Here is a 21,052-nt window from a genome sequence, read left to right as displayed (position 1 = left end):
TTTGAAAATTCTACAAAGTCATTACTTTTTACTAGACGTTACTCCTACTTCAGTTATTGCTTTTTTTCTTGTTATTATACTTCCTTTTCCCATGTCATTACACAGAAGCTCTAATCGAAATAAATCATCAAGCTTTACTCTTTATTGTCTTCCTCTCAAGTCCTAGTAATGTAATATTTTAGTGAGAAATAGTCAAACATTCTCAAATCTGAGGACTGTTGCAATAAGAAAGTATACACAAACAATTTTTATTATTTTTTTAAATTTTTAGTAAAGTTATTTTGAAATGACTTACCTTTTTGCAAAATATCATTTTACAAATAAATTTTCATAATATACTTTTTCCTTTTTCCTCCATGTCTTCTTTCTTCTCCTTAGTGTATTTCTCTGTCATTCCTTTACAGCTGCTGCACCAAGTGTCTGATCATGAGCAACATGGGTTTCAGAGATGCTTATCCTCTTTCTGGCGTAGTAGTGATGATGATTCATCTTCCTGTCTAAATATTTCTTCCATTACTGTCACTCCTGTCAACTCGCCTGATTCCAGACTGTCATTGGGACTGTTAATACCACCTCCTTCTAAATGTGGCCTTCCCAAGCCAATCAGTGAGAGCAGCATCCCAAGACCTCATGTAATTTGCTAAGCACAAAAGCCTTTTTTACTATCCCACATATGTTTTTTAAAGTCTACTAAAATGTGCCATTTATAGTGTAATGAAAAAAATCAGGTGTGTCCAGAATCAATGTGATATGACCTGGCAACTTTGTGTGCCATTCATTTTTACTTCCTTTTACCTGATATCAAAGTTTCAAGTAACGAGTGGTGATTGTGTACATATCCACAGAAAGACAAAATAGGACAGGTAACTTCAAAGGACCCACTGATATAGCAACTGGGAAGTCAGGTCATCAGTGATATTGGTAAAAGCAGTTTCAGCAGCATTTGGTACCAAAAAAAAAAAGTCTCAATTGATATGAGTATCTCTTCTGAGGAGCTTAACCTTGAGGGAAAGAGTAAGAGAGATGAGAGGCTAGAGTAGTAAAGAGAGACAGAGGAAAGACATTTCTGATTGGTTTGCTTTAAAAACAGTCAAGATTTGAGTATCTTTATATCCTGAGAAAGAGGAGAGAGCTGCCAGGGCAGCTAGAGGGATGGGTTGATTAGGAAAACTATTCCTGAGTAGGAGGAAAGGGCTGAGGGATAAAGTTGCCTTAAAGTCTTTGGACAGTATTTATGACTGATAAAGTGAGCAGGGTATTAAAGAAAAGGAGATGACAGCAATTTTCCTTCATGAAAAAAATGTGCTAATGGCCATATTGACTGAATAGCAAATCTGTCACTCTTTACAATCAGCCTTATTTATCTTCCATTACCTTCATTATCTGTGATTTAGAAAAATAAGTGTATTCTGAAGAGTCTAATTTTACTATGAAACACTCTTAAGTAATCTCTGTTCATGTTCTTTGAGGAAAAGCAAGTTTTTCCTTACTATTCTTCTCCAAAATGGGAATTCTCTTTCTTTTATAGATTGTGTGTACCCGTTTGTGTGTGTTTTTTCCCCCTGAATGGCAAAGTGATGATTGTTTCATTCTTATGTTACATCCTGGCCCAGACTGACCCAGATAGCTTAATGATTTTGGTGGTATTTTTAGTGATTATTAATTTATTTCACAAGGTAGCTATTTCTCATAGAAAACTATGAAGTCTTACCCAAGAATAAAAGGCACTGCAGTGAGTATAATAGTTAGCTATCATTGTAGTTATTAATACAAATTAAAATATACTCTTTAAAAATTTTTAAAGTTGTTATCATTTGCATTTGAATGGTCATATAAGAAGATGTATTGTTTATGTCCAGTTATCTCTGTCTAAAACATAATCTTATGCAAAACTATTATTGAAATCATGTTTTTATATAGCTTCTAATATTTCCAATCCTCTGATACAAATGGCAATTATTTCTAGATATACAGAAAAATCCAATATCTCTTATATCTATATAGAATAGTTTCTCACCATTTTTGCCATCATCTTTGAGATCATTGTTGCAGAAATTTTCTTTTGCTTTCTTGCCAATAAGCATTTGGTGTGACTGATTAAATCACATGAAATTGCCAACATTTAACTATTTTTGATCTATAAAATGTCAAGTTCATATGATTCAGCTGAATTTATTGTTGTTTATATATGTTTTATATGCATATGAAATAGCATTGCAATGTATCTACCTGAAATACTGCCTTAATTCATATTATTTTCATTGCAGGCAGGCAGTGTGACACCTAAGTCACCCTCCACTGACATCTTCGATATGATACCATTTTCTCCAATATCACACCCATCTTCAACACCTACCCGCAATGGCACACAGCCACCTCCAATACCTAGTAGATCTACTGAGATTAGTAAGCTTTCTAAAGAAAACAATATTCTTCGCTGTATTTGTGTACATTTTAAATGTTTAATTAACACTTTATGGAAAGTTATATATCTTAAGCTCACTAAAAGTGTTAATTACCAAAGAATTATGTTTATATGTGCCAAATAAGTTAATCATATTTTACTTTATAATTCAGAGTATACGACCAAAGACATCAGTATTGCATTGGAAATAATTTTTTGAAAAATGAGATGGGGTTATTTATATCATGATGAAAAGCATTTAATTACATTTTTATTGTATTTGGGGTTAGACTTCTAATGTTTTAATTTAACGATTAAAAACAATGCTTGCGGTAATGGTTTTAATATTTTCAACATGTTTAATGGAGTTCAGTTTAAATTCTTTGTTAGATTATATTAAATTCTTAGTTAAAGAAATATGTAAATATATGGATTGTGTGATTTGTTTTTTACCCCTATATAAGGATTTTTTACTTGATATCTAACATACTATATATACATTGCTTTTCTGATTTACTTTCTATACATTTGGAAGGTACATTAAAGTCTCTGATTGATGGATTAGAAAGCATATAACAGAAGCTCATTTTCAATGTCTTGATTATATTTTGATCTGCACCATGTCACAGAAACTTAAAGAATACTCCCCAACGTCCATGGTCAGTCATTACATGCAAAGGGAAATCGAAGAAAAGAGAGTTTTACATCTTATGCTTTATTGCATCCTCTCTAGTTCATATTAAGACATTTTTAATATAACTCTGAAGTTTTGGCTTAGGGCTTAAAGTATGTCAGGGCCTTTAATTTATTTGTTTCCCCTTGTGGAACTTAACCCAAGTATACTACACACATTAAGTATTCAATAAATTTTAGAGAATAACATTGGAAACTTCAGAAATCAGTTTATAAAAATATGTCAAACTTGCACATAAATTGAGATATATATTTAAATTCATTTGAATATATTTTGTGCCAACACAAAATATTTTTTCAGAGAATAATCCATAATATACATGTCATAGTGTGTTTTTAGCAAATGTTGCCAATATCCTGATATCATGATGGGGTATTTTTTGTCCTTGTGAGTGTCCACATCTCTTCCTTTACTGTTTTTTACTTCCTTGGATTTCATCGCTGATTTATTCATTCATTTATTTAGTCCATTGGGCATTTGTTTAACACATATGATAGACTTGGGTTGCAATCTGGAATTTGAAATGCAAATTAGCCATAGATCTCCAAAAGAGGGTTTTAATACAGGTCAAAATATAAATTGAAAAGAGCAAATAGATTTGAAAATATTTGAAGGAATAATATGTCAGGATGGTATTGAGAGTTCAAAATCAATGATGATTCAGGATTTTAGACCAAATGTTGTTAACAGGGAAAATTAGAAGTAGAGAAGGGGGAAAATGTGTTCCATTTTAGACATTTGATATGTCTAGATTTTTCAAAGGCATATCAAACAATAAAATGCCTGTAATAAAAATCTCTATTCCTTCTGGCCAACTCTACTTTGTTTTTATTAATTCATTTCTTTTCACAAATATCTTTCATGTGTAAAAGCATTGTTGGAGGTACTCGTGGTATGGGGGTAACCAAGGCATTCCTCCAAAGAAAAGTTCCTCTGTTCTCCAAGTTCTGGTGTATTGCTTAAGTAACACCAGACTGAGGAAAATAAATAACAACGACAATAACACCATATATATAAGGTGACTGCATATATATATATATATATATATATAATACCCATATATAATACCTATAGGTCACGTATAAGGTGACAATACATTTCCATTTGTTTAGGACCGTTCTGGTTTATCTCTTTTGTCCCGGTGTAACTGTCAGAAGCATTACTTTTATCTTAAAACTTAAATGTCTTTATTTGGATTATAAATTCTACGTCCCTCTTATTTATATAATACTTACCAGCACCAGAAACTTATAAATTTTTTTTATTTATTTAATACATGAATTTGAAAAAAAAGTTATAACTAGAAAAGCAAGAACCTTTAATAATGAGGGTTCATAATTTAGAGGATATGGTAGAAGAAAGAACATAAATATTATTTCTTACATAGCATTGAATTTTGAGAATATAATTTTTTTTACAAATGAAAAGTTTAATACATTATAAATTCGCATGCACCTATATAATTTTTTAAAGTTGTGTCAATTAAGGCTGCATTTGAATGATTCAGAGGAGAGAAGTTTCATAATTTTTAAATTTCTAAATCATATAATAGGCCATAATTTTATAAATTACAAACATCAATTTTAACTTTGTTGCTTCCTTAATGATTAAAAAATGCATACTTTAGAATTTATGTACAGAGAGCTATTTGATATTCTATTATTGGTATTTTTAAAAGGAAATCTGTTTCTAGGATAGAAGACATTTTTAAAGAACCTGTCCCATTGTGTTTATTTAGGAAGGTGATACGATTTCATAGTACATGAAACAACGTGCCTTACATTTTTTTCTGAATAAATGTGAGATTAAGGTATCACGAGCTATTAGTAAACTACTTACCAATCTGCTCAGTCCCACATACTGCTTCACTGTTGTGTTACAAAGGCATCCGTAAGGAATAGAGGTCTTCAAAAAGTAATGTTATTGTAGTTAATTTAAATTGCTTCAGTAAAATGTAGGTATTGTAATATACTAATTATCAAATGTCTGTGAATTTGATATTGGGAAGTCTTAATTAAAGACACAGAAACCTCTCTGGGTAATAATCCTCTGTAACCAGTTTTTAATACTGTCATAAAATGGATCTTGGCTTCTTTGTTGGTGTTTCACTAGTCTAAGCTCAGGGAAACCCAGCATAAAGTGTGTGTGGATAGGAGCTCATTTGGTTATGTGAGTAGTTCTTTATGTAATCTTGCCTTTGAAATCTAACTCACTCAACTCACTTTCTGTCATTTCATTTACTAAATTATTTTTCCTCCTTTTAGAACGGGACCTGTTTGGAGCAGAACCTTTTGACCCATTTAACTGTGGAGCAGGGGATTTCCCTCCAGATATTCAATCAAAATTAGATGAGATGCAGGTGACTGTTTTAACAGATTGGCTTATAAATGGTTTATTTCTTTTTAATATGGGACACAGAGAATGTTATATACCAAAACTACCCTTTCCTTGAATTATTATCCCTATGAAAACTTACTTGAAACAATTACTTTAAAATAATCATATATATTTAGTCCTAAAAATGTTCCTACAGATGCTAAGGATAAGGTTTTATTGTGTTTTGTTTTGTTTTTAATAGTACAATTTACAGTGACAATCAGCTGGTTCTTTTTTTATACAAAATTGCATGGATTTAAATGGTTCATTACTTTGAAATCCAAAAATTGCAGGGTCATTGCACTAGACTTACAAGATTTCAACTCAGTTTTTAACAATTATGAATTTCAGATTGTACATGGATAGATGAAGGAAAATCTTTGTGAGAGTAAAATCAGTCTCTTTTAAAAGAAGCATTGTAGTTATGGCTCATAACTTCTGGGTTCTTATTGAAAAAGCAGGCACCCAGTGACAACTTCTTTAGGAACGTAGTCCAGTTGGGTTTCCATTTCTCTCTCCCTCTTTTATTTTTCAATTCTGAATTGTGCTGAAAGTTTGAAGGTATTGTGGGCTGTGATTAATAAATAATCTTAAAAGCACCAGGAAAAAGACTTCTCTTTATATTTGTCCTTTATATTTTGGTGGTTATTATATCCTATTTTTTATTGAAAAGACTTTGTGTATGGTAGAATGTAGGCAAAGACCAATTATATGAAGCTGATTGGGAAGAGGCAGTGAGTGAAGAGAAGGAGTTGTTGCCACTTATAGGCAATGAATTCTCTATGCTTCATTTCCTGGACAAAAAAAATTAATGGTGGATTCTGATCATCTAACACTGATGAAACACTCCTTTCTAGAAAGATAATATAAATATCCTTCCACTCATTTTGGACTACAGCTATGAAGCACTCTTCTTCTTTTCTAGGTATTATGTGAATTTCTTTATTGTTTTAGAGATAATAATGCCTGCATCTTAAAAGTTGCATTATTTAACATACACCTTGAGATTTTCAAAGTATATGTTAAAACAACATTTCTCAAGTTGGGTGATTCATAATTTCCTTTTATGTGAAAAAAATTATTTTAAATCCTTTATATTGGCTTAAATTGTTATAACATTTCTTAAAAATTTTCCAAAACAGGTATACATAACTTATTCTTATAGCTCTGATACAACTATTAATTCAAAAATTATAAATTACATAAAAGCAAAATTACAACACCTAATAAAATTGATTTAAATTAAGAACTTCAACAAGGTGGATGATGTTATCTGGCTGAAACTAAAACCACCAATATCCAACTTCTGTTGATTTCGGCATGTATCCTGTTTGATAGTACAATTTCTCTCCCTCTTTTCTATATTTCAAATACTATGAAACTTTCACTCAAATAGGGCATGGTTATTTACCAAGAATACTTTATTTCATGTGAAATCAATTCCTGTCCATTTTCAATAGTTTTACCAATTAGGTTTATGCTACTTGGGGCTAATGCTTTTATTAGAACAGACACAAACATGGGCACAGTGGTGTTTGTTCCCAAGCATTAAAATCATAAAGAGTGCTTTTCTTTTAATGTTTTTTAATTTCCACAAAACTGAAGAATTTGCTATAGATTTTTTAAAATAAGCCTACATCTCCAGATTTTTGTCGGAACTAACTTTGAGAGACACTGTATTGGAATGATTTAGTGATGTGTTAGTTAAGTAATGTTAAGCTATGGTATTTTTGCTTTGTTTTTTGTTTTGTCATTTCTAATATTTTCTTAATGTCTTTTTTATTCTTTTCTGCTTTCATGGTGGGTAGCGCCAGAGATGGTTGGTATATCATTTTCATAATAATTTTAAACAACTTACAACTCCTTAAAGCTAAAACCTTAATATTTGCATGCTCTACTTAATAAATATCCAAACAGCAGTTTCATATGGATGTCTCTGATTATTAGTTGTGTTTAAAGAGGTTTTATAACTCATACTTTAAAGTTCTTTTTTCAATGATGTAGTCATTATTGCATTGTCTACCTCATTGCTTGTCTGTTTTTTTGTTTTGTTTTGTTTGTTTGTTTTTCCTTAGTTCAAGATTTATTGCAAGGTCACTTTAACTAAAGTAAAATAATATTTTCTCCATCTAAAGTCTATGACAACTTTTGCTATTAATCTTGTAAGCCTAATTAATCTAATGCACACATTTGGCTACTATTTTTATCTTTGCACATAATGTAAAAACATTAGAGAACAGTGGGTGTATAAATAATGAGTTAATAAGCCTAGTGAGATGTTTGGGTTTTCTCTTTAATTTACAGAGGAAATCACAAAAATATCTTGTGCATGTCAGAAGTTAACCTGAAATGTTAAGCCATATTTCATTATAAATTGTTGGAAAATTAAATATTTGTTTGAAATTAATAATGTTATTTAATGTGACATAGTTTAAACTTTCTGGTATGTGTCACTGACAGACAAATCAGTAAAATAGTAATGATAACCTAGATGTGTAACGTCTAAGTTATAATAATTTAATACATTAAAAAAGAAGCATGGCAAATCAGTGAAGGATGAAAGAATTTTGCATTAAGGGGTTGTTAAATCAACTGGTTACTAATTTGGTAGAAGATCAAGGTACAGCTGTAACTTACAACAAATATCCAAGTAAATTTCAGAAAGAATTGCCAGTTTAAAATGTTAAAATACAATTGAATATTTATCAGACTTTTGAGTTGGAAAGAAATTTTAATACAGAAAAGAAAAACTTGTACTTTAGTTTTAAATGTACACATTTAAGGTAAATGTAAAATATGTATACAGAAGAATTTCTATAGTTCTTTGTAGTTTTTTCTTTTCTCTTAAAAAATCTATAAATATATAGGGGCGCCTGGGTGGCGCAGTCGGTTAAGCGTCCGACTTCAGCCAGGTCACGATCTCGCGGTCCGTGAGTTCGAGCCCCGCGTCAGGCTCTGGGCTGATGGCTCGGAGCCTGGAGCCTGTTTCCGATTCTGTGTCTCCCTCTCTCTCTGCCCCTCCCCCGTTCATGCTCTGTCTCTCTCTGTCCCAAAAATAAAATAAAAACGTTGAAAAAAATTAAAAAAAAATCTATAAATATATCACATACACATAATTAAAGTAAAAAGACACATAATTAGAAAAGTAAACAATCAGATAAATAAAAAAGGGGTAGTTCACAGACCACCAGGGGCTAACATGTATGTAAACATGTCTAATTTAATCAAAGAAAATATACAAATTAAACAAAGAACTAGAAATGCTATTTTAATCAAGCAAATTAAATATTTTATTTCCTTATTAATGATCAGTGCAAGTGAAAATATGATGGACAAGCACTCAGTCATTGATGGGCAAGGGTCCATCCATAGCATCCCTTTGGAGATTTGTTACTAATACTTATATTTCTTTTTGACATCAAAAACTTCAATGAAGTCTATTCTGAGAAGAAAATGACTCTAAATGAAGAAAATCTCTACAGACAAAAACATCTAGTTAACTTTAAGAATAATTATAAAATACTAGATACAATTAAATCATATTAAAAAGTTAATAGAGGGGCACCTGGGTGACTCAGTCAGTTGAGCATCTGACTTCAGCTCAGGTCATGATCTCACAGCTCGTGAGTTCGAGCCCCACGTCGGGCTCTGTGCTGACAGCTTGGAGCCTGGAGCCTGCTTCGGATTCTGTGTCTCCCTCTCTCTCTGCCCCTAACACACTCGCATTCTCTCTCTCTCAAAAATAAATAAACATTAAAAAAAATTTTTTTTAAAGTTAATAGATTCCTGGTTGCTGGAGGGAAGACTAGTGAAGAGACAGTAGGAATAAGGGGATTAAGAGGTACAAACTTCCAGTTATAAAATAAATAAATCACAGGGATGGAAATAAGGCATAGGAAATACAGTCAATGATATTATAACTTTTACGGTGACAGATGGTAACTGCATAATGAGCATTGCATAATGTATGTAAATAGTAATCACCATGTTGTACACTTGAGACTAATGTAAATTGTGTGTCATCTATACTTGTATTTTTTTAAAAAATAATAAAATATTATATAATCATTAGCTTTATGGGAACCCAATATAGAAACTTTGTTCTCCTAGATTTTAAAAAAGTATAAAAATTATATATATATATGTGATACATTAAAATAAATAAGAAAGTTGTATATAATATATAGTTTTTATACTGTTATTAAAATTGTTTTTAAAAAATCTATACATAGATGAAAAGGAGACTCAAAGAACATACTTCAATATGTTCATAATTCTTATGTAAGAGTGGTTTTCCTTCCTTGATATGCTTTTCTCTCTATTTCAAAATAAAAACATGCAACTGGGCAAAATATTTCATATAAAAAGTGAATCATTAATAATATATTAGAAAAAATAAATAATATATTAATAAAATTATTCTTTTGTGTGATACTAGTTTACGATAACTTCCATCACTACATAAATAAAATAAAGCCTCATTTTCATTTGAAGTTTTAAAATTCAAGTGGATATGGAACCTGAGGAAGATTCAGTGGTCATTAAATCATGATTTACTAAATGAAACCTAGGAGGGAAGGTTAGAAACTGTGAGAAATTTTATCTGAGGAGTAAAGAAAACCAAAGGGCAATATAACAATGTGTCTGTTAATGGGGATGATTAAATTCATCTATGGGGATTCCGAAAGGATCCTTCTTAAATCACTATGGAGATATTCTTGTAAGAGATCTACATTTTTAAATTATTGAAATAGTGACCAATCCCTATTTTACTTTGATTGCTATTCTGCCTTTCAAACACTACTAACACACTGATAAGTAGTTGAAGTGATAGTGGTTTAACTTCAGAATGAACTGAGAACAATTTTAAAACACTGTATGGTATCAAATCTTTCCAAAGTTAATACATATCTACACTGTCTGCCTATCTATCTATCTATCTATCCTCTATCTATCTATCTATCATCTATCTATCTATCATCTATCTATCTATCTATCCTCTATCTATCTATCATCTATCTATCTATCATCTATCTATCATCTATCTATCTATCTATCTATCATCTATCTATCATCTATCTATCTACCTATCTATCTATCATCTATCTATCTATCTGTCTGTCTAACATACCAGAAGATGACCTAGGACACAGATCCTCACATATCCAAATAAAATATTTATAAAATTAGTTAATTTATACTATCTTCAACTTAAAGGTTGACTTTCCTAAGTACTTGGCAGCTGTTTAAAATATATGCATACATAAGGTAAAATATTTCTTCTTGTGATAAGAACAGCCTTTTTAAAAATAACGGTAAGTACTCTGACTTTTACTCAACTAACTGTAATTTGTACTGTAAGTTCTGGGAAAAAGTTTTGAAAACCCTTTGCAGTAGTGGCACTGCTATGTGGCCTTTATAATGTAGGTATAATGAAGAGCATTCGCCGTGTTAACAGCAAATGAGGTGTGGCTTGCAGTTTTAAAATGATTTTCTTCTACTGTATGATAATGTTCACACTGAATTTGTAATAAGTATGTTAGACACCTGTAGTAAACAAAAGTAATTTGGGGCAATGCAAAGAGATACACAACTGGCCAACATACAAGTAGATACAGTCTAATGAAATAAAATACAAAGGAGAACAGAGGACAAAAGACTTCTTTCTGAGTGATGTTTTATTTTCCACAAGAATAGTCTGTTTACATTTTCACTCACCAATAATACGTCACATGGTCACCCCAAATTACAAATTACCTCCCTGAACAAAATTTCAGTTCTGTTAGTAAGAGAGAAAGGTAAAGTATATATATATATATATAGAAACTGCCACCGTGCTTCTACAAAAAAACCTAAAATGTAGCCCCAGTTCCTTTCATTAATGTGAGTCCCTGCTTTTTCTCTCTTCTTTGGCAGGCCAGTGTGCATAGATTAAGAGCAAGGGTGGGGATAGAGGAGATGGAAAACTGGAGAGAGCCCATTACCTTATGCAAAAATGAAGAGAGCTTGGAGTAGAGGACAAACTCTTTTGCCACTAACTTTTTTTAATGTTTATTTTTGAGAGAGAGAGATACAGAGAGAGAGAGAGAGAGAGAGAGAGAGAGAGTTTGAACAGGGGAGGGCAGAGAGAGAGGAAGATACAGAATCTGAAGCAAGCTCCAGGGGACTTGAGCTGTAAGATCATGACCTGAGCCGAAGTTGGACACCCAACTGACAGCCACGCAGGCGCCCCTTGCCACCAACTTTTAACACAAAATCTTAGGAGGAAGAAAACTTTTCACAGCAATTGTGTACTTGCTCTCAATAAGTCAGAGACAACTTAACTTCCAGAAACATCTAAAACATGCTTAGGGGGAGTGAGACTCAAAGCTACAACTTGCAACTGTAAGAAATAGCAGGACGGGGCGCTTGGGTGGCTCAGCCGGTTAAGCGTCTGACTTCAGCTCAGGTCATGATCTCACAGTCCGTGAGTTCGAGCCCTGCCTCAGGCACTGTGCTGACAGCTCAGAACCTGGAGCCTGCTTAAGATTCTGTGTCTCCCTCTTTCTCTGCCCCTCCCCTGCTCATGCTCTCTCTGTGTCTCAAAAATAAATAAAAATATTAAAAAAATTTTTAAAAAGAAGAAATAGCAGGACTAGTAGAGGAAGCTTCCTCCATTAGAAAGTGGTCTGCACATAGGATATGGCATTGTGTTTACTAAAAGTATTTTACCTAGCTCTGGACAGTGGCAACCAGGAAGAAAAGATGAAAACTATAAGGCTCTGTTGAACCTTTCATCAAACTTGAGGTCTAGCTATCTTACTTATATTTAAATGAATATTGATCTTTAAAGCCAACAGAGGAAATTTAAACTAGAGTAGAATGGCATTACAGATTTTATTGAAATAAAACATGTAAGTCTTAAAACTAGTTAACTCCATATATTTCTGTTTTCTTTTGTCTTTCATGCATGCTAACTTCACATATATTTAAAACATTTAAAATGCTAATGGGTCTACACAACTGTCTGGGATATACGCCAATATAAAATTTTGACAAACCAGCATTTGACGTATTTTTTCTTAGCTGATCAAAGCATGAAGATTTCAACTTCTATTCAGAGACTCTTTATTGCCTGATTATCATTATTATCACTATTATTATTGTCATTACTGCCATAAGCATTTCCTATTTTAATTATTTTACTCTGTTTTACAGGAGGGGTTCAAAATGGGACTAACTCTTGAAGGCACAGTATTTTGTCTCGACCCATTAGACAGCAGGTGCTGATGTCAAGAACAAGAGATCCAGATTTGTGTTTAATTTGTTTTTCTATACATGTACATCATTCATTATTATTTTATGAAAGGTAGTATTCATGTGCCAATATATTTTTGAAAATCTTAACTTTTTGAAAATTATTTTAGTAAAATGTTCATTATTGATCTATAACATTTATTTCAAAAACAACTAATTGTAAAGTAAATCATACTTTTATGTTCCTTTCTGTTTCTCTTGTAGATGAATTTATAATCAAAAAACAGATTACCCAAATATCTGTCTTGTGTCTGAGTTCTAAATAATTAGCATCTTGAAATTTGTGTTCATTCTCCAGGCTGCTAGTTCATTATTGATTCCCAAAAGCCATACTTTAATGATACCTTTCAAAGTCTTGACAAGATATACCAATGCCAAGCTAAATATGTTCTATATTCAAACCAATAAACATGTTACCATCCATTAGACAGATGTTATTTTATGGATTAAATGTTGTTCATGTCATTGCAAAATGAAACTTTGAATATAATGCCACGAGGTCATTTGTAGCAAGTAAAATAGCAAAAATATAATTACCAATAATAATTAAACCAAATAGAGTATTTGTTAGCAAAAACAAAGTAATAGTGTTATCTATTATTATCAGTTATACTCTAAGTCTTTTATTTATTTCATAAATAAAGATTATGGGAAAAAATGAAAATTTGCTCTTCGCAAAACACTTAATATTTAATTTCTAATGAGATAAGGTAGACACCTATCTAATGAGATAAGGATTTACATTGCTAAGCATCTCAACATCATCTGAGCTAATATTTCCTAAAAAAATATTTGAAATTTAGGCTGTCTATGGTTGCAATGTCTATTACCCATGTATACTTTACCAACTATATTTTTTCTCACTGAATAATATTATTCTTCTCGTATTTTCTCCTTTTCATAGATATTTTCTCACCAAATTTTATTTTGTGATGACCCATTAGTTTTGATATTTTGAAATCTATGACAACTATTCTTTATGAATCATCAATATTATTTAGCAAATTTAATTTGTATTTGTTTTTGTTGAAGTCAGAATCTCATTTTTCACAAAAAACAAGTGGCTTCTCAGTTTGGTTCAACATAAACAATAAAATTTTCTTGTACTTAATTCATAATGTGTTGATGAGCTCTGACCCTTAAAAATGTTTGCTTCCTATGCATTTGCCCATTATGTAATAACCTTTAATTTGTACTCAGTGCAAGAAAAATCTATGGTCAAAATTTAAAATTTGGTTCATCGCATCATAAGAAAAATAGATTAAATTTGAAAATATGAGCTTAGATTAGGGGTAGATCTTAAAAGTAGATTTTTATTTTACTCATGGGAATTTCTGTCAAGTGCTAAAGGTACATATTCAGTAGGAAAAGAAATCAAATATGCTTATGCAATATTATATTTGTATGTACCTTCATGATGTTCTATGGTATATATAAGCCTTGTTTTCTGTTATCTGCTAAGTTGTACCTTAATTAGAGGTTAGTATATGTTTCATAAAGAAGAATCTTTATAATTTTGTTTGCCATATAGTATTTTGGAATTTGTATAATGAGGATGTTTAGAAGCCATTTCAATGGCTTTTTTTTAACAGATAGAATTTGTATTTTTATTGTACTTTAAAAAGCTTTATGTAATAGGTATATATTTAGCAGCCATTTATTATCAATGGTAACACAATAGAGTACTAAGATGGTATTTGCACACTTAAGACATGTTACTTTACCAATTTTTAATGGTAATCAGTTCTGCTACTGGCATGACTAAATAGTACATAATTGGTCATTAAGTATGAACATTTATTTCACCAGTGCATTTTTATGAAGATCCAGTTGAAAATTGTATTTCTATGTAAACTCAATGATATGTTTGATTTTGCTGAGAATAAATAATTTTAAATAAATAAATGGTGTAATTTACTCATTAAATAATCTCTAGTTAAGTTAGAAACATTCTGAAGCTACTTACATAACAAAGTTTCCTGGTCATAAAATGAAGCCTAAGAGAAGAAGGAACGAAGGAACAAAGGAATGAAGGAAGGGAGGCAGGGAAAAGAAAGGAAAGGGATTAATGAACTTTACTTTTAACTTCATTTCTTATAGCCCACACACATTTTAGCTGCATAAGCGAATACCATTCAGTTGTGGAAACAGTGGACTTGGTCCTGCTGGTGAGATAGGTCATAATGTAGTTTGTGATCTCACTAGAAGCATCTGGTGCAATGACCGTATTATGTAAATACCTCTTTTCAAAATTCAGAGCCTTTTTAGCCTGGTAATAATGTAAAGGCTTTCTTGGCTGATAGGCTTTAAAAGGTGGAGTTGATAAAAGATCTGAGTTGTGGCTCACTGGAATATCATGACGTTTTGAGCCTTTTGAAAACACAGTAGTATTTTAAAGATTCACAGGACTCAAATGCACAGGGTTTGCACACCAATGAGCAATTCATCGATCTATTCAATAACGTTCATTTTTGACTCACTTTATGTGATAATGTATATCATGTGGGTAAGAACACATCTCGTAAGTTTGCTTACTTAACATTGTTAAATTGAAGACCAGATTTCTGCCTTCAGTTAGTTTACTGTCATAAGGGACAAGTAAGGCAATACATGAACGAATGCGTGAAAAACAATATGTACAAAAGTACCGTGTGAACCGAAATCTTCCCAGAGAGTATATATATTTAACTATGTTTAAATGTGGGTACCTAGCACTGGCTAATGTCTACAGTGTTAGATATCCAGTTCAATGGCAACAATTTTCTCTTCGTTTATTTTATTTTGGATTTGAATTTTTTTAAAAAAGTTTTGGTCCCATTATGGGAATTTATGTTCAGATCGAATTTCTGATAGATTTGCATTGTCTCATTTCTAAGTTGTTTTTTTTCTCTTTTTGATGTTATTTAACATAACTATGAAAAAAAAACTGGCTGCTAATATTTTTCTGTTCCAGTGTTTCCATATATAGTTCCAAATTCAATATTTGTTCATGATTTTGGATTTCAACCTCTGTTAAATTAGTTGGAGAATCTTGGACTCAATTTTGACAACTAAATCTCAGACTCCACCTAAACTACACTGCTTATATGTGGCAAACACATTGCTGAGATAATCATGGCTGGTATTGCCCCCAGATCCCATATCTCAGGCAGGAAGGACCTAACAAGTGTCCTCTCCTTCCTAGATAACCTCAGACAGATTCTCAAGAACTTCCTCCTTAAATGTCCATCTCATAAATGGAACAAAACCTTAATTCTTACACACTTGTTTCATGTCTTGATCATATATTGTTAATGTCCAAATGTAACCTACTTCTTCTAGAAATCCTGCATATAAAACATATTTTGTCTGGATTCATCCAAAGTGGATTTCCTTACTCTAATAAGGAGACCACCAAAAATAATTTATGCTCTTCTCTGTCCTTGCTTTCAAGTAAATTTTTGTGAAATATGGAGATTACATTTCTCTGGAAGCATTTCTTTCCACTCCAGTTCATGGGTTCTAAGATACACTACTTCCTAAATCATAGATAATATGCAAAATATGGCATACTTAAGAGGTTGAGTTTAACGTCCCATTTCAAATATTTTCTGACATTACATGATAAGTTGAAATAGTGAAATTTCTATGCCATTACATTGGGTTTTGTGTCACTTAATGGTACCACCATAACTATAACTATGAATTTGGAAAAATTTACTTTATTTCCCTTAGCCACGTTTTTGGCGTTCATTCAGATGCATACTTAAAATTCACTGAGTCGGACTTTTCCAGTTTGCATGCAGGTCTGTCTATAGGCACTTTGGAATATGCATTAAGGCATTTAAATGTTGCTTTCTTTCATTAAGAAAACCCAGCTAGAACCTGTAAGAATTACCTTTAAAAGGGTTCTCCAGTACCCATTGAACATAATTAAGTTCTCTATTAGAGGACATTCTGATATCTGATGACATTTTCTTGGTAATTTGTACTTTATTGAATTATCATTCATATGTTTTGCAAAAATAAATGAAATACTGTCTTGGAAAATCTTTTAAAAACATTTTTAAAGTTTTTTTTAACATTTCTATTTATTCCCCAAAATCTTGAAGAAAAGATTGCCTTGACATTTTTATATCCTGGGGTGCCAAGCACAACACTTTTGTCCATAAGCATTCAGTAGAGGTTCGATTCTTTAACATACTTCTTGCTAATAATGTGAGCTAAAACTTAATAAGCTCTCTGTGAAAGAAAAGAACAGCATGCCTTCCAAGTGAATGTTAGGAGAAGATAACCACTTTGTTTTCTCTGATTAAATCTTTGCTATTATTTTAACTTTAAACTCACTGCAGCAATAATTTGCTAAAGATCTTGACGATTCTGTAAGCGCATCTAACAACCACTATAGAATCATAGACTAAGGAAATTTGGCCCAACTGAAGGAGGGAAAACAAATGATTACTGAGTTTCAAAGAGGTTGTGAAGATTTAAAGATTAATATTATGTAATTGAGAGACATTCCTTATACTGAAGGGGATGGAGACCAGTATTTGTTGAACATGTGTATTAAAGAATGATAGCTATAGATTCCTACTGTATCTTTCCTTGAAGCCCATATTGCGGTCACACAGTTTTCTTGGTTTTAAATATTTTTAAGCTCATTTATTTGTCCTTAATTTTTATTGTCCTCTTACTTCAAATGACATTTTACAAGAACATGTTGGGGCCCTTCCCAATTGACTACTCCCTCCTCTCTGTCTGGCCAGGCTGCTGTGTTCTAGTCTGTTCCAAAGGTCACTTGTTCCAGTTGAAATAGCTGTCTGGATGGCCTGGAAACAATCCAGAGACTGGTTCTTTCCTGCAAAGAAAGCAAAGAAAGATGTTTGTTTCTTGGCTACATTTTGAAAAGGAAAAATAAAAAATGTTATGGCTAACTCTACTAATAGTTGAAAAATTAATATAACCCTGGGACCAACTTGAAATTGTTATTTTCCAATGTCTCATGTCATTTTGATTTTTTATATAATTTTAAAAATCAGTTGTTTACTATCAAAATCATTAAGTAATCAGTTTAGGTAGGTAAGTGTATATATAAGAAATGTATGCAGAGAAATTTTGGCAAAGATTGATGATATACTGAGTTCTCTCACAGACACAAATACACTCACACTCTCATTTTATTTAGCAGGTCGGGTCTTCATTTATTTTATTCTTGGTATCCGCTTTAATTAAGAAAAAATCTTAGGTTGTGCTAGACAGTACAGGGAATGGGAAGAGATAGGTAATGAAGGGATAGTCATAAATATTCAAAGATACCAAGTAATCCACACTTGGCAAATTGGCTGTGCACAGATATTTGACCTGTTCAGTTTTCAGACAATTTGGACCATTTGTAGGCTAGAGAGTAATACCTATGATGCAATTATGTAAAAAGCTGTTTCTAAAGTGATTCCTCTTTAATTTCCCTTAGTTCTCTGGCAATACTTGTGGTTTTCATCTTTTCTACATAAAAGGAATTAAACAGGAAAATACCTGAAAATAAGCTGGCCACTTGTTCCATTACTTTCTGCCATCTATGGCAATTAGAAAAACAAATATTACTTAGAATAACTTGAGTTTGAAAATTTCTAAACCAGAGCTTACTTAAAATTTTAAGTAATTTTTAGTAAGATTACTTATATAAACTATTTGCTTTAGAATATCTCAGTCTGATCTATAGAGAATCAATGAACTAGGATTTAAAACTTCATACTTTGGTGGTACACTTGTGGGTATAGCTCTGATCTGAGCCATGACTTTGGAAAAGTCATGTAATGTGGGGTTCATGAAGTTCATGAACATTAGCTATTCTTGGCATAAAAAAGGGATAAAGTCCTCCAAACTAACCAAAGATTTTAAAAAGTCATGGAAACCACATATTTCATCTTTTATTTACATACTAGTTTAAATAAATATTGAATCAATGTCTCCTAGGTAAATAGTGCATCTAGCTGGCAACAGTCTCTTAAAAGGCAACAGCAGAGACCACAAAACTGTCCCAGCCTTTGTATCTGTTTATAATCTCAAAATGTGTGTATAGGATTCTATCCTTTTAATAAAAGTTGAATGCAAGGCAAAAGCATGGTTCTAAGATTCTCTTTTTTCTCAACCTTTCATACACCTAAGGATACATTGAAAGGTCTCCGAGCATAGTTACACTGGAGAAATGGGGCCTATGGTTCTCCTCAAAGTATTAATGGCTTGCCAAATTTTCAGGATAACTTCAAGATAAATAATGCATTCTCAAAGGAATTCAGAGACTCTCCTCTCCAAGCAAACATTAAACCATGAATATGCCAACAAAGAAATGCTGAGATTTCTAATACTATATTGAAATATCAAAACACAAGCATTCTTATATTTGCTTACTTGAAGAGAGACATTTAAATTCACAGAGAATTTGTCATATTTCTATATTTTATAGGAACCTGCTTGTATGTATTTAGGTTTTATAATGAAAATGTATGTGCAAATGTCAATATTAGAATACTTTCTTGAAATATAGTCAAGTAAAACTTGGCTTTAACATATGAGCTATGCTCTTTTATGTAGCTTGTTGGTGCAGTCTTTCTTACTGCTGTACGTGTTAAAAAAGAAAATGCAGAAAATGTAAAAATCTCCAGCATGCCTGTTAAATCTTCCAAAGGTAGAAATTGTATTTCTCATCACTCTGTATCCTTCCCTAAGCCTTAATCATAGAGAAACAACTAGAGAAAACAGCTGTCCTTGAAAACCACAAGGGGCTTGAATATTTATTTCTGCTATGCAAATTGATCAAATTTGTACAAGCCTTTGCAAGATATTTTACCGAAAACTCTCAAGTAGTACCTCCTTCTTAGCAAACCACTCATTTTTTGCAAAAAGAAGCAATCAAGAATGTCTATCTGATCAAATAAAATTAATTAGAAAGCTTGTAGACATTAAATAAAGTCAATGAGACCACGGAAAGCATATGAGTCATATGACCTAGTTGAGCTTATTTAGAACACACACACACTTACAAAACTTTGAGATTCCATCAAAACCAGATTGTTTCCTGCACTGTTCCCCAACTGAAAATTAGAAGGTCAAAGCAAAATTAGACAAAAATGTCCCCAGAAACAATGCATGAAAATTGTCTAACAACTAACAAAATGAAATAAAGTAAAAGGAAGACCATGTTTTATCATTTAAAATTTTACATGTTCAAGGGTTTTTATCTCATATAATATTTAATATTAACTTTCATGTAGTACCACTTATCTTTTTCTTTAACAACTATCAGGAAATTTGCTATAGTTAGTTCATTTTTAGGATGTAAAAGGAAACAATGTAACTAGGATTTAAAGAACACAGAGAACTATTTTGGAATGTGCTTGCTCTCAAGAAAGGCCAAGCAAGATTAAAATAAATGCATTAATTGATTATTGTTCTACAACAGAATGAGCAATTTTAAGCAGAGAGAAACTTCAGCTCTGTTTCAAAAGGTCAGCTGTGATGGTATTTAAGAGGAAAACTGAAGTCACATTTTTAATACTTAAGACAGATGCTTTATGTTAAAAGACTTCTCTGATGAGGTCCTTTTGTGCTGACTAGAGTCTGTTCTCCTGGGTGGATATAGATTGGAAGAAAGAACAAATTATTGTCTTTCACTGATTCTTTTATGCCCCTTAACTGTACATATTCTGAGGAAACAATTGAAATTTCTGCACCCTGGTTTCATCTCCACTCTATGCCTCCATTCCCGAAAGGAAAGTCTTTGTGTGTGTGTGTGTGTGTGTGTGTGTGTATACACACACACAATTGAAGTTTCTAGAAATGTGATTCTAAATTTGGTTTAAGCCAATTATTAAGGCAGTTTGGGTATTCAATGAAGATTTTGGAGATGTTTAAAACATTTTTCAGAGACGTTTTAGAGACATATTTTTTTTCTTTCATTTCCTAAAGGTTATAACATCAAAAGAAAATAGTATAAATAATGAGTATATATTGGAAAGAGTAATGTATATTTATGACTGCCAAAGTTTCAAGATTACTGATACAAATTGTGGTATGTCTATGTGGCCAGAAAGATCATTCTGAGATGAACAATCTTTCCATCCAGCACTCATCATAGAATATTTTTTGGTATATGTGAAACCACAAGTACATCAGTGGGAACTTACTTGTATGGAAATACTGAAGGCAAACCACTAATCATGGCAGCCAGATTTCCCAGAATAAAGCAGTTACTTTAGAAATTATGCCAAACTACTTGGGTTAAAAATATGGTTTCAAAAATTGCA

At 31.9% G+C, this 21,052-nt stretch overlaps 1 protein-coding gene and 1 long non-coding RNA gene across 7 annotated transcripts in view; one reads left to right on the top strand and one right to left on the bottom strand.

Annotated features, from left to right (window-relative positions):
• The window catches only part of GULP1 (GULP PTB domain containing engulfment adaptor 1), a 268,550-nt gene extending 253,898 nt beyond the window's left edge, over positions 1 to 14,652 (top strand). For all 6 annotated transcript variants that reach the window (XM_047872972.1, XM_047872970.1, XM_047872971.1 and 3 more), the window contains 3 exons: positions 2,268 to 2,406; positions 5,363 to 5,457; positions 12,672 to 14,652. In XM_047872972.1, the coding sequence (XP_047728928.1) occupies positions 2,268 to 2,406; positions 5,363 to 5,457; positions 12,672 to 12,743 (306 nt within the window). In that variant the 3' untranslated portion in view covers positions 12,744 to 14,652. The remainder of the gene's footprint in view (positions 1 to 2,267; positions 2,407 to 5,362; positions 5,458 to 12,671) is intronic.
• Positions 3,422 to 14,894, bottom strand: LOC125173621 (uncharacterized). The gene is made up of 3 exons (XR_007155094.1): positions 14,737 to 14,894; positions 4,938 to 5,003; positions 3,422 to 3,609 (listed from the first exon to the last, which is right to left on the bottom strand). It is a non-coding gene; the product is annotated as an uncharacterized LOC125173621 (long non-coding RNA).
• Between the last annotated feature and the right edge of the window lie 6,158 nt (positions 14,895 to 21,052).

This window comes from Prionailurus viverrinus, chromosome C1, assembly GCF_022837055.1.
Source record: "Prionailurus viverrinus isolate Anna chromosome C1, UM_Priviv_1.0, whole genome shotgun sequence".
Lineage (NCBI taxonomy): Eukaryota > Metazoa > Chordata > Mammalia > Carnivora > Felidae > Prionailurus > Prionailurus viverrinus.
The sequence above is the reverse complement of the archived record's forward strand: the minus strand, read 5'-3'. Positions and strand labels throughout refer to the sequence as shown.